Source organism: Populus euphratica, unplaced genomic scaffold, assembly GCF_000495115.2.
Source record: "Populus euphratica unplaced genomic scaffold, PopEup_1.0 scaffold35.1, whole genome shotgun sequence".
Classification (NCBI taxonomy): Eukaryota; Viridiplantae; Streptophyta; class Magnoliopsida; order Malpighiales; family Salicaceae; genus Populus; species Populus euphratica.
This window is the reverse complement of record NW_011499860.1, coordinates 1,593,749-1,607,030: the sequence shown is the minus strand read 5'-3', so window position 1 is coordinate 1,607,030 and position 13,282 is coordinate 1,593,749. Positions and strand designations below refer to the sequence as shown.

The following is a 13,282-nucleotide window of genomic DNA, read 5'->3' as shown; positions in this document are numbered from 1 at the left end:
AAAATGAAATTCTTCTTTGATCATGTTTAATTTTAAATAAGTGATTAATGTATGTTTAAGGCATCATTGTGTCATTTAAATTAGTTTACAGATTGAAATTGAATTCTTTTTTTATATATATTTTTAATCGTGTTTTAAACAAGTGGTTCATTTTATTATATAAAGGCATCTACCAATTTGACAACGAAAATAGATAAAAAGTTGTAAGGAAAAAAAAATTAATTGAAATGAAAAGGTTGAGAAGAGTTTTTAAATTTATTTTTTATATTAATATATTAAATTAAATTAAAAATACAAAAAAAAAAAATTCAGCGATCAGCATTCTGGCTGTAATGTCAAACACTTTCTAGAAAAAGGACCCGAATTTGAATACAATAAAACAGCGCCGTTTTAAGTTGCCGCTAAGGTAAACGCAAGAACCCACCCATTGGGCTGCTTCATCATCAGATACACACAATCTATCTAGGTAAAACAAAAACCCATTATCACTCTCTGCTTCCCTCCCTCCCTCCTTCTAAACTTCCAACCCCCTCCCACGACGCCGTCTGTCTCTCTATCCTCTACTTCCTCCGTCAAGGTATCTCTCTCGTCCTTACTCTGTCTTTCTCTTAATTCATTACTGCAAGTAAATCTGTTTAATTCTCAAGTTTATTTTGCTGCAATTGCCGTTTGATATTCTTGCTTCACTTTTAATTATGTTGGCCGGTAAATACAAGAGCATCAGAAGCAGTTGTTGATGCAAGAGAGATGGATATAGTTGAATCTGTACACAATCTTGCTGTCCAAAATCCTGCCGAGGAGGATTTTTCGGCTGCCGATTTGACCTGGACTAAGTTTGGTACTGCTGAGCATCACGATGAGGTTGCCCTCATTCCTTACGATCGTGTTGATGCCTTTATAATTGGAGAATGCTCTAATCCCGAGTGCCCTACCCGCTTCCATATCGAGAGGGGAAGAAAAAGAGCCAGAGGCACTTTGAAGGACTACAAGACTGATGAATATTTGGAATACAAGTTGTAAGTTTCTAGTCCTCTTCGAATTCCATCTTGCATTGTTGTATCGTTTTCCTTCGATAAAGAATCTGTTCTCCATGTTATTATAGAATTTATTATTCCTTTTTCTTTTTGCCTAATGTACTCTTCATGTCCTGGCATCATTTTTTCTAGCTTTGATAGGGCACCCTATTGGCTGTTCTCCAAGTTGTTTGAATATATCTTATATTTTCATCGCATATTATGTGGGAAAAGGAAAGAAGGGGATATTTGTACAGAATGAGTGTCAAATTATAACAGAGGGGAATAAGGCATCCTCCAAAATGAAAAGAATCGAAACAAAAGAGCTTTCTAACTCCTCTAAATATCAACAACGGAAAAGGCCCCTTGAAAATCCTGGGAGGACATCACCACAAAGAGGTTCAAAAAAGTTTCCTTTCCCACAATTGCTGTTTTTGTAGGAACTGATTCTTGAATTTGTAAATCATCTCCACCAATCCGCTTCATCTTCGGTAGCAAGATGAAAAGTCTCATCTTTCATGAATGTATCCAGTACATCACTAAGGTTCATTTTGGCATAATTTCACTTCTCTAAATGCTTTTAGAAGCATTTTTTTCAGCTTTATCTTTTTGCTAATGGATGGGTTTGGAAGTGTTGGTTAAGACCAAAATTACTTCCCAAAACAATACTAAACAGGCATTATGTGAATATGTGTAGTTTTTTCATATGCATTTTTAACTCAGGTGTATAATTTACTGTATGACATGTGAGTAATAAAGGTAAAATGGCTGGCACCTTCATCACATTCACCAACTTCATTGTCAATGTTGGTTTTGTTGCTTCATTGTCAACTTTGATGTGTGGCATTTGTTGCTTAAACTATGTATACAAGTTCTCATGTTGGTTTTCATTTATGTTTGGAAGGTACTGGTGTTCATTTGGCCCTGAAAATTACGGTGAAGGTGGAGGAGTATTACCTAGTCGGAAATATCGTCTTAATACCCGAAATCGTGCTGCAAGGCCCCAATCCATGCGTGGCTGTACATGCCACTTTGTAGTGAAGCGCTTGTATGCCCGATCGTCACAGGCACTAATTATATACAATGAAAGGCGTCATGTAAACAAATCTGGTTTTGTCTGCCACGGACCACTTGACAGAGATGCCATTGGTCCTGGAGCCAAAAAAATTCCATATATTTGTAATGAAATTCAGCAGCAAACAATGTCTATGATTTATCTTGGTATTCCTGAGGAGAATGTGTTGGAGAAACACATCGAGGGGATTCAACGATACTGCGGTTCAAATCCAAAAGTCAACAGCCTTGCTTCACAATATGTCCATAAACTTGGAATGATCATCAAACGGTCTACTCACGAGTTGGACCTAGATGATCAAGCTAGCATCAGGATGTGGGTTGAACGCAATAAGAAGTCTATCTTCTTTTATCAAGATTCTTCAGAATCAGATGCTTTCATTCTGGGAATTCAAACAGAATGGCAATTGCAGCAAATGATCCGTTTTGGTCACCGCAGTCTCATTGCAGCAGATTCAGCATTTGGCATTAAGAGACTCAAGGTATTCCATGCATGCCCCTTTTTTTTATTTAACCTTGAAAAAACATTATTAGGTGGTTGTTGATGGCATTGTGTATTTGAATGTTAGTATCCGTTGTGCACACTTCTTGTTTTTGATTCGAGACAACATGCACTTCCTGTTGCATGGATCATCACGCGTAGCTCTGCAAAACCAGATGTTGCTAAGTGGATGAAGGCTCTACTTGGTCGAGCATCAAGTGTGGAGCCTGGATGGAAGATCAGTGGATTCTTGATTGATGATGCTGCTGCTGAAATTGATCCCATAAGGCAGGATATTTTTGCTAAATGGATTCTTGATTGATGATGCTGCTGCAGAAATTGATCCCATAAGGCAGGATACAGTTTGTTTTCATCTGTGGTTACAGAATATAGGCTGTACAGTAGTCTTATCATACCTTGTATTATCTGGATTTTCAGGGATGTATTTGGCTGTCCTGTTTTGTTTTCCCTCTGGCGAGTTCGCAGAACATGGCTGAGAAATATTGTCAAAAAGTGCAGTAACATTGAAGTTCAGCGTGAGATTTTCAAACGTCTGGGAGAGATAGTTTACAGCATTTGGGGTGGAGTCGATACTTTGTCTGCCTTGGAAGAGTTGACTCATGATCTTGTTGATCAGACTGCATTCATACAATATTTCAAAGCCTCTTGGGTGCCTAAGATTGGTTAGTTCTCTTCCTTGCAGGCACTAGATAATATGCATTGGTTTTGTGCATGCTTTTTTTAGTCATTTTGAATGACAATGGCTTCTTATGTCATGATTTTGTTTTCTACTTCTTTGACAGAAATGTGGTTATCGACTATGAGAGCTCTTCCCCTAGCAAGTCAAGAGGCTTCAGGTGCCATAGAAGCTTATCATGTAAAGCTGAAAGCTAAATTGTTTGATGATTCACATCTTGGTGCACTCCAAAGGGTGGATTGGTTAGTGCACAAGCTGACAACTGAGCTGCATTCAAGTTACTGGCTGGATCGGTACGCTGATGAAAGTGATTCTTTTCAAAATGTCAAGGAGGAATATATTGCATCTACATCATGGCACAGGGCTCTGCAAATTCCCAATTCTTCTGTTACTGTGGATGATAAGGATCATCTCTTTGCCAGGGTATCAAGTCAAAAGGACAACAATGTAACACATATAGTGTGGAATCCCGGATCAGAATTTGCTTTTTGTGATTGTGCATGGTCATTGCAGGGAAACCTTTGCAAGCATGTTATCAAGGTCAATATGATTTGTGAAAACGGTGAAGGTTATCAACCCTCAATGTCATTTCGGGCTTTCAAGGAGCTATTGACAAGTCTCTGGAAAAAACCAATGGATGACTCGGTTGGTCTAGATTTGTCTATTGCCTGGGCGCACCAGATGCTGGATCAAATTAAACAGCTTGTTGAACTGGATAGTTCAAAAACTATTGGTACTGTGGTAAATAACATGCCATTGAAATGGGTTTCAAAGAAGGGAAGAACATCTATTGGCATTCCCTCATCAGTTCTGGCTCTTCCATCCAGTTCCAAGAGTGGTTCAAACAATGCTGTTGCACGGAAGAAAAGTAAAAAACGTAAAAGATTGTCAAGATTGAGGTAGCATCAGTTAGTAGATAAAAGATGTCTTGTGGATGTCTCTGACCCGTGCTGCCAATTGAAACATGCTCATGCTCGCTTTGGTTTCTAAGCTTGTCGAGCAATGTCATCCTTACTCCACTGTAGGGGGAAGTCTCCTGAATCTTGATCCATATTCAATCGACCAAGATCAGTATACTCGCAGCCACCATAATTTTGTTCTGATGCTATGCATGGTATATCTTTGCTGCAATTGCAAATATAAATGTGCCTTGAGGTACATCAAAGCGTGTCTGAACACTTACATGCTTCTGCACATTCCTCGGCAGGTTCCAGGATGTGGCTGCCATCATTTGCTTCAAATGTTGGAAGGATTCTTGAGCATGTGACTGGATTATTTCGTTCTCTCAATCCACAGAGCTGCATACATGGAGGTCTCTTAGGTTTCTTTTTGTTCAGAAAGGAAATATTGGTGAAAAATACGCCATTGAATTTATATTTATCAATTTTTGTAGTTTTGGTTGCATGAAATTTGTGTAGATTTTATACAACTATTGACCTGTTTTCACTTGTTTTTAATTACTTGCAAAAATTGCTAGGTCATGCAGAGTTAGAATGGATCAGTTGCTATCAAGAAGATCAGTATAACCCTCAAATGTCAATTTTTTTTTCTATTCTTTTTTTTCACTGTCATTACGATTCTGTCAATCCTGGTAATTGAGACTGATGAAACAGATTACAGCAACTCATTAGATACCAACTCTGTAGACTCTTGAGCATCCAAGGATTGCCATAGAGGATAATATGTCCGTGTTCCATATTGGTTAATTTCCACATGGTGGATTGCTGGTCTTTTTAGCCTGTTAAGGAAACGACATAGAGCAGACATTTTGATTTCAAAGTGGGCCCCAAATCCAAGCCCACCAAACACTTCGACAAGCACAAAACAAGCATGAGAAGCAAAATTGCCAATCGGTGTGAGGCGATCTCACCTTATCCACACCCCAACCACAACCGTAATCACATTCATCACCCACTCCTTCCACATCACTCCTTGTCAATTATCCGCAACCTCAAAAATAAGCAATAGCCCTCTCATCACCATTAGTCTCATCTTTCTTAAGAAAGTAGAATCTCAGTTTTGTAATAACACATTTTGCAAGCAATGGCAGCCACGAATTCTTGTGCTTCGGCATGCAACTATGCTATCTCAGGCACTGGATCATCTGAGCTTAATGCCAAGATTGTTTCCATGCCTGCGGTTGCATCCCTTGTTGTGTCTGGCCCCAAGTTGCCTGTGATCAGAGCCCAACAGACTAGAGTTGATTCTAGAGAAATGAAAGCAAGTGAAGGAAGGAGAGCTGCAATGGTTTATCTTGCAGCTACCCTTTTCACCTCAGCTGCTGCTGCTTCTTCTGCCAATGCTGGAGTCATCGAAGAGTACCTTGAAAAGAGCAAAGCTAACAAGGTTTGTTTGCAAAACCCTGCCTTTCTCAGTACTTTTTATTTATCAGATCATCTGTTTCTATTATGATGTTGATTGTGAAGTGATATTGTTATAGGAATTGAATGACAAGAAGAGATTGGCCACTAGTGGAGCAAATTTTGCAAGAGCATACACAGTTCAATTTGGCACATGCAAGTTCCCCGAGAACTTCACAGGCTGCCAAGATCTTGCCAAGCAAAAGGTGCAACTCATAGTTTTATGAGTAATATTTCTTATTGATTAGACCGTATGATTATGTCATTTAATTGGTTTTCTTTGGCTGTTGCAGAAAGTGCCATTTATCTCTGATGATTTGGCTTTGGAGTGCGAAGGAAAGGACAAGTACAAGTGTGGTTCCAATGTTTTCTGGAAATGGTGAAGAGGGTGAGCTTTGTCTTTGAATCTCCATTTTCCAACATGTATCTAGTTTTCCATGTAACAAAATTTACAATCCATTTATCTCTAATTTCTGTGTGATTCTCTCCTATATTTTCCTTTGTCCTTGCTCGATTTTGCTCCATCCATGGAGAATATATGCAGACTGGACAAACAAATCCAAATTTCCAGGACTATTTTTACCTAATTGCGGGTGGGGGGAAATTAAGACCCTGAAACCTTTGAAAATGAAATATTTAACCCATTAAAAAGTAGATCATAAGATTTAAAGGAAAAGTTATTTCCCATACGCAGAAAACATTACAGAAAGCAGATGAAACTCAGAGAACCTGCCTTGGCTGAAAGTAACATGGAAAGAAAGTATATTCAGCCAACCATGTTCCATCCAAGGTAAGCTCAAAGTAACATGGATGACTTGATGCATGAATTCAGACCACAAGAATGAATTCAGACCACATTCTTGATAGAACTAGCTCACGATGTTCCTAAGATGAACACGAGGACTTGTAATAGGAATATAGCCAGCAAGTTCATCAGTGTCAGAGCTATTCATTGAATAAGCAAGACAGATCTAGTGGTTGCCCTATTTATGCTAAGTTATCCAATACCTCCGTTTATTCTACCTTAACAAATGCTTAAAGGAACTTTCAGCATTATAACCTGTTAAAAGAGAACCTGGTTTGCCAGGGTGGTCAGTAAATAACATTAAACTAAACAAGGACTACACAAGTTAATAAGATCTCATCCATCTCTTTCATTACAAGAACAGAAACCAAGAAAGAATTGAGCTGGAGAGGTGACTCCAAATCTTGTTTGACAGGAAATTATGGTGTCAAAAATAAATGGAGCTAAGCTGGAATATAGCATCTATTAAATTCCTACAAAGAATTTCCTAGCATTCTTTTAGCACAAATAATCGATCGGGGAATGCTGGAAAATGTACCTTATATGAAATTTTCCTGTATTCTTTTGGTATAATTAATCGATCCTTTGTTCTCCCTGTGATTGGGGCTCAGTTGAATCCCCAGGTGTGTGCATTCTGTCATATTCAATAATCTATGCACAGAAATCAGTGACCAATGACAGAATCAGTGAAATCCAAAGTCAGAAAATCACCAAGGCAAGTCAAAACTGAAAAAGGCAACCACAAATTTGCCATAATTGGTGTTTGGTACCGAGTGAGTATAATCTGAGAGCTCATCCAAGCAGCAGCTTCGTATCACGCTGAAGCAAATATAACTTGATAAAATGCTTAGTTCAGACCCGTAATGCAGTTCCTCTAGTGATCAATCCAACCACTTCCATAGTATTGTTTTTCAATCATAACTTGCTCAACGCAAACTGGCCTCTGAACACAACCAGTCCAAACTGAATCCCTAAACTTCAATTGAGATTGACCAAAGAAGCTCAAGAGTATGAGCACCAAGATGAAGAGATATTACTCTGCAGCTGTGGGCATGGTGATGGAAATACCTCATCTGCAAAACCTGAGACAAATTCACAATGCCATGACAAAGATGATACAACTCCAAGCAAGCTAACATTCTTCATGCATATCCCACCAAATGGTGCATCCTCAATTCCCTCCAATACAGGGGCTTTTGTTGAATTGAAACTGACCACATTACGGATAGAAATGCCCTTCACAACTGGAACTGCCTTAGGATCCCATCCTTCATCAGGATGGTCATTTGAGCCTCTACTGAACCTTATCGGAACCTTAACTCTCTCCATTGTTACATTACTTATTGTGATATTTGCTATATATCCTCCTCTGCCACTGTCAGTTTTTATTCTCACACCAGCAGCAGAATCCCAGACATGCAAATCTTCAATAGTTACTTTAAAAATCCCTCCAGACATCTCACTACCTATTCCAACCCCAGAGCAAGTAGGGGTGGTGCCAGATACTCTCCTAACTACAATGTTTGAGCTGGGACTAGCCATTTTAATACCGTACTGGTCCCAGCCACTCTTCACTGCTACAAGATCATCCCCACTCTCAATGTAACAATCCTCAATACATACATTTGTGCTTGAGTCTGCACAAAGAAAGAAAAACCATTTTAGTTTCATGAGTCAGCTTCAATGCAATTAAAACTAGGGAGGAAAAAAGAAAAGGGAGGATAAGAATCATACCAGGGTCTATACCATCAGTATTTGGGGCTTTGAGAGGAGCCAAGATTGTCATGTCTTTAACAACAACATTGCTGAAACAAATGCAGAGCTAATAGTATTAGTTCCCAGCTACAATTTCCAGTAGGAAAATAAACTATGATGAGATAAAAAGAAGTGAACATTCGATTTATGCTTGTTATTACATATCTATCCCGAGTCACCATAGCAAAGCAAAGAAAACAAAACCCAATTGGATAATAATAAGGTAACTCTCTGGTTCTAACTTTCAAGGGCAAGGACCTGGCATGGGAAACCACTCCCAAACTCAAAAACAGTAGAAAATTTGCTGGAAGGGAAAAGCATCTTACTTTATGGTTCAATTGTTTCCATGTTTTATCATCCAGTAGGATAGATATATTCAGCTCATTTATAAAATTAAGTCAACAATATTATACATGTGATTTTATACCGTTACATTTTTTTTGAAGGCCAAAAACTCTTACCTTATTGAAATATTTTAAGTCAATGCAATACAGTGGAAGTATTTTAAGTTAATGCAATACTGTATAAAAGAAAACGGAAACCAAGCAATGGATAAAAGGGTGAGAGTGGCAACCTGCAGTAAACTGGATGAATGGTCCAAAATGGAGCATTGCAAAACGTGAGGTTGGCGATGAGAATATTGTTAGAATTCATTAGTTCTACAAGGTGACCTCTTGTGTGCTCCAATGTTCTGTTCCACCATAATTCCCACCACATCTTCCCTTGTCCATCAATCGTCCCATTGTTTCCTGCAAAACCAATCAAACAGATCAAAATTTTGATCAAGCTGTTTGATAATCAAGACAACAAGTTTCTGCATCGCATGTTCTGAAACTGGATTTTGAATTATGCATTTATCACCAAGGCATTTGATATGTTTTAAATCAAAATTTTGATCAAGCTGTTTGATAAACAAGACAACAAGTTTCTGCATCGCATTTTCTGAAACTGGATTTTGAATTATGAATTTATCACCAAGGCATTTGATATGTTTTGGAATAAATGGAAGAATGGATGGGTACTAATTCTCACTGTGCTGAAAGGATTTTCTAGTTTAGCAGATGGCATGCAATGTAGACTGCAGAATCAGAAACTAATCACTGTTAAAAAATTATTAATCACCCATAGGTTTTTTCTCTTCCATAATTTCTCATGTATACAATGAGTAAGCACAGCAGCTTATTTTTATGCCAGCTGCTATAAGCAGATAGCCAGATGGCTACAAGTTAGTTGTTTAGCTCTATTATGAGTTTCCTGAAGGAGAAACAAAACTTGTAAAAAAATTATTAAGAGTTATCTTTTCCCCTTCTAATTTTATCAAACTTCATTAATTGCTCGAATAGAGATTTCACCGCCCAACACAAACATCAGCAAGAGAATCATAACTCAAAATACTTTGTTCTTGTTAGATATGTTAAAACTTCCTGTCCAATCTATGTGAAATGTGATAGTAAAATGTTATCTTGGGAATACACATTAAAAGTTTCCAACAAACTGACGACACCACCATAAGAATATAAGCTCTTTAATGACCAACTATACGAACTATAGAGGATGCCAACACTCACTGATAAATTGTGCCAAATGAGCCAGACAACTTGAAATGAATCGAGAAGTTTATTTCTGTCTTTCAATGCAAGCTCGCTTTGGTAAAAAGGAACAGGCAGAATACACCCAGACAACTTGAAATGAATCAAGCAGTACAGTAAAATCATGTGTGTGAATCGAGAAGCTTATTTCTGTCTTTCAATGCAAGCTAGCTTTGGTAAAAAGGAACAGGCAGAATACCTGTGATGACAACATTTGTGAGGCCATCTCCATGAACAAGGCTAATATGTCTTCCCCCTAATCTCTCCCTCCCTCTTCCATAAGAAGGCAGTGGTTCTATAATAGGCCATTCCTTCGGGTCCTATCAATCAAAAACATAAAATTGAAGCAGCTGTTTGTCCATCGAAAGATCATTCAATGGAATTGATATTACCACTATAATAACGATCAAGTCGAAGCAGGAAAAAAAGTTAATAACTACATAATGCATGCTGACTCAATTACATGCTGACGTTTTAAGCACAAGAGGATAAATTTTGAATCACATATCCAATGACTATTTTATTTTTTTGCAGTAAAGAAAAGCAACTGGGCATTTGTAAAAGTAACCAAAAATACACATCAGAGAATCTAGACAAAGTGGCATACAGTTTGATGGATGCTCAAATGCGGGTCCTTTAGCACATCAGCATCTGCCTAACAATGTTTTCTTTTTGTTAGAAAAAGGCTAAAAGGGTAGCCGCAAGCATGATAACCATGGCCTAACTACACAAATATTCAAACACGCCAAAGTTCATTTCTTCCTTTGCAATCCAAAAAACAAAAAATCAACTAAAGGTGCATTCTTTCTCTTCACATCTACAAAGCTTCTTGTGTTTCCATTACGACCTCCCAATGTCCCGCCTTGACTATATACCAACGTTTTGTAAGAAAATAAATGAACATCATTTTGCAGAGAATAAAAAAAAGGGTTGTCATCAAATTATTGGAGATCCATGGACATAAGCTTCATGTAAGAAATCTATGAAGAACTCATTTATCAATGGATAAATCAAAACCAACAAAAAATAAAAATAAAAAAATACCTGAGAACCCAAAATAACAGCACCTTCTTCGAGAAACAACGTGAAATTACTTGTCAAATTAAAACTCCCTGTCACCCATCTTCCCTTCGGCACATTCAACTGGGCACCACCACTCTCCCCGAAACGTTGCAAGTACCGTATCGCTTTCCGAAACGTTTCGGTATTAGACGTTTTCCCGTCACCAACCCCACCGAATTCTCTTATCGACATCACAGCTTTTCTCTCCGGCAACTCTCCAAAGAACCCCACACAGCTGGTTCTTGTATCGGCTAAAACACCGGTCTTCGACGTAGAACTAAATGCAATCTTTATAGGGTAGATGGTCTTGGTTGTGATTTGAAAAGATAAAAGAGCTATAAGTGTGATCAAGAAAAGAAATGGTGACCAAGAAAATCTTGAAACCTTAGCTATCATTGCATTACCACCAAAACCAAAACTTTGTTTCTCATCAAAATCCATTTTCTTTAACATGCATGCAAATTATTGCATTCAAACCCCCATAAAAGAAAAAAAAATCAAAGGTTTCAAGGAATTATTATTTCTTTTCTTGGTTGATTTCTTGAAAAAAAAAACGTATATTTGGCAAATAAGAGTGTGTTTCTAAGAATATCAAAAAAAAAAACAAAGAAATTTATTTTTGGCAAATAAAGAAAGAATCCTAGAGTTCTTACACCGTGTGCTGGAGAAGCGGCAGCTGTATAACGAATGAAACACGGAATGTGGGACTGAGAACGAGGAGGAGGAAATCTAGGTACGCCCGCACGCAAGGAGAAGAGGTGGTGGCGTGTTTTTAGACTCCTATAAACAGCAAGTCTGCGTTGTGATGTAAGTACAAACAGCTTCTGGGTCCAGTGCAAACTTTTTTCTTTTATTTTCATAATTAAATATTAATCTTCCACTACAATGTTGCCACGCAATGTGTGGTGGGGTTGAGAGATCAAATAATTTAGGGACTGAAACGGCTTTCTGCCTTGAGAGATAAAATAATTTAGGGACTGAAACGGCTTTCTGGCTTCTCACTGGTCTCCCTTTTATGGAAGGTGAGGGGGTGTAAGTTCGACAAGAAGCCGCTATTCACGGGCGTTGATTACATTTTTCCTCCTAAGAAGATGATTTGTTGTCACGTGTGTGAGGTGCAATGAGAGGTTGTATGCATGGGACACGTGGAGAGTCATGATTTAGAATGTGGGACCATGTGATTGATGAAAATCACAAAGCTGGGCTGTGATGAGCTGGTGATATGTATTTTTTGGGTTAATGTCGATAGCAGGTTGAAATTAAAGGTAATTATTTTTTATTTAATTTAATTTTTATTATAAAAAATAATTAAATTATTTTAAAAAAAATAAAAACGAATAAAACTAATTTAAATCTATTTAGTTTAATTTAGTTATTTTAAAATAAAAATCAATTTAAATTAATTTATTATAACTTTTTTAGTTTGACTTAGTTTTTTTTAGTTTAGTTTGGTGTTATTTTTTGTTTCAATTCAGTTTATTTTTTTATTTTATATTTATAAAATTAAATCAATCAATTTTTAAAAAATTTTAATTAATTTTTTTTCATGATTCTATTTCTTCAAGTTTTTTATTTTTTTCATTTTAATTAGCTTTTTATTTTTTTTAACTCTAATTAAAATTAAATATAATTTAATTAAGAAAAACTCGATTCACCTAATAAAAATTTATATTAACTTATTCATATGATTCTAGTAAACCTTAGAAATACTCAGTCGGTTTTCTCGTGATATAGACCAATTTATATTGAATAAATTAAAAAAAAAAAAAAAAAACTTTGTTGACCCAGTAAAAATTTAAATTGACTTATTAATATGATTGTAATAAAATCTAAAGTTACATATCGGTCTATCTATATCCATTTAAATTAAATAAAAAATCTTTAGTTAACCCAATAAAAATCTAAATTAACTTATTAATATGATTAACCTGATTTTAACCCCACCAAAAACTGATTCTCAATCTGTTAATTTGTTTTTACATGACATTTTTATCAAAACACTAAAGTTTTGATTCTTTTAATAAAAAAAATGTTTAAAGATAACTGTTCTGGTACCGTACTATGAATCCACCTAGGATTGGATTTTACGAGTGGACTTCACATTACATGTAAATAAAAACAATGAGGATGCCACTATCTGCCAAAATGCGTGAGGATATCCACTTTGCCTGCCAAGTAAGGAAGTTTTGTTTTGTTTTTTATTTGATTGATGCTTTGAATATTGTTTACGTGAAAGGAACATAAAAAAGATTGATTAGTTTCGTAAGTTTAATATTTAAAGCGACTGTTTGTTGCATTTTGTTTTTTTATTCGATAACCCATGGTTTTTTTTTATAAGAATTTAGGTTTATATATATATTCATTAACTTTGTGTCTCAACTCATTTAGTTGAAATATGTGGGTTAGTGTAAAATATCACGAATTCAATTTTTAATAACAGTGATAT

The 13,282-nt window shown here is 36.6% G+C and overlaps 3 protein-coding genes across 5 annotated transcripts; 2 read left to right on the top strand and 1 right to left on the bottom strand.

The window, feature by feature from the left end:
* The first annotated feature begins 724 nt into the window (after positions 1–724).
* LOC105124571 (SWIM zinc finger family protein) lies at positions 725–4,766 on the top strand. Of its 2 annotated transcripts, XR_842080.1 has the most exons (6): positions 725–1,016; positions 1,918–2,569; positions 2,657–2,856; positions 3,007–3,251; positions 3,372–4,379; positions 4,473–4,766. XR_842080.1 is itself a non-coding variant. In XM_011024638.1 (5 exons), exons 1-5 carry the CDS (start codon positions 748–750, stop codon positions 4,166–4,168), a joined length of 2,163 nt encoding a protein of 720 aa, XP_011022940.1. In that variant the 5' UTR covers positions 725–747; the 3' UTR covers positions 4,169–4,766. The 2 variants fall into 2 exon arrangements, 1 of the variants encoding a protein (XP_011022940.1); XM_011024638.1 differs by having other exon boundaries at positions 3,372–4,766.
* A 427-nt stretch (positions 4,767–5,193) lies between these two features.
* On the top strand, positions 5,194–6,116 carry LOC105124569 (photosystem I reaction center subunit N, chloroplastic-like). 2 transcript variants are annotated; one of them, XM_011024635.1, is made up of 3 exons: positions 5,194–5,611; positions 5,706–5,831; positions 5,923–6,116. In XM_011024635.1, exons 1-3 carry the CDS (start codon positions 5,309–5,311, stop codon positions 6,028–6,030), a joined length of 537 nt encoding a protein of 178 aa, XP_011022937.1. In that variant the 5' UTR covers positions 5,194–5,308; the 3' UTR covers positions 6,031–6,116. The 2 variants fall into 2 exon arrangements, with proteins under 2 accessions (XP_011022937.1, XP_011022936.1); XM_011024634.1 differs by having other exon boundaries at positions 5,198–5,611; positions 5,919–6,116.
* Positions 6,117–6,688: 572 nt separating this feature from the next.
* LOC105124570 (probable polygalacturonase) lies at positions 6,689–11,667 on the bottom strand. Its single transcript, XM_011024636.1, has 5 exons — positions 10,819–11,667; positions 9,974–10,094; positions 8,760–8,934; positions 8,165–8,235; positions 6,689–8,067 (listed from the first exon to the last, which is right to left on the bottom strand). Exons 1-5 carry the CDS (start codon positions 11,287–11,289, stop codon positions 7,433–7,435), a joined length of 1,473 nt encoding a protein of 490 aa, XP_011022938.1. The 5' UTR covers positions 11,290–11,667; the 3' UTR covers positions 6,689–7,432.
* Between the last annotated feature and the right edge of the window lie 1,615 nt (positions 11,668–13,282).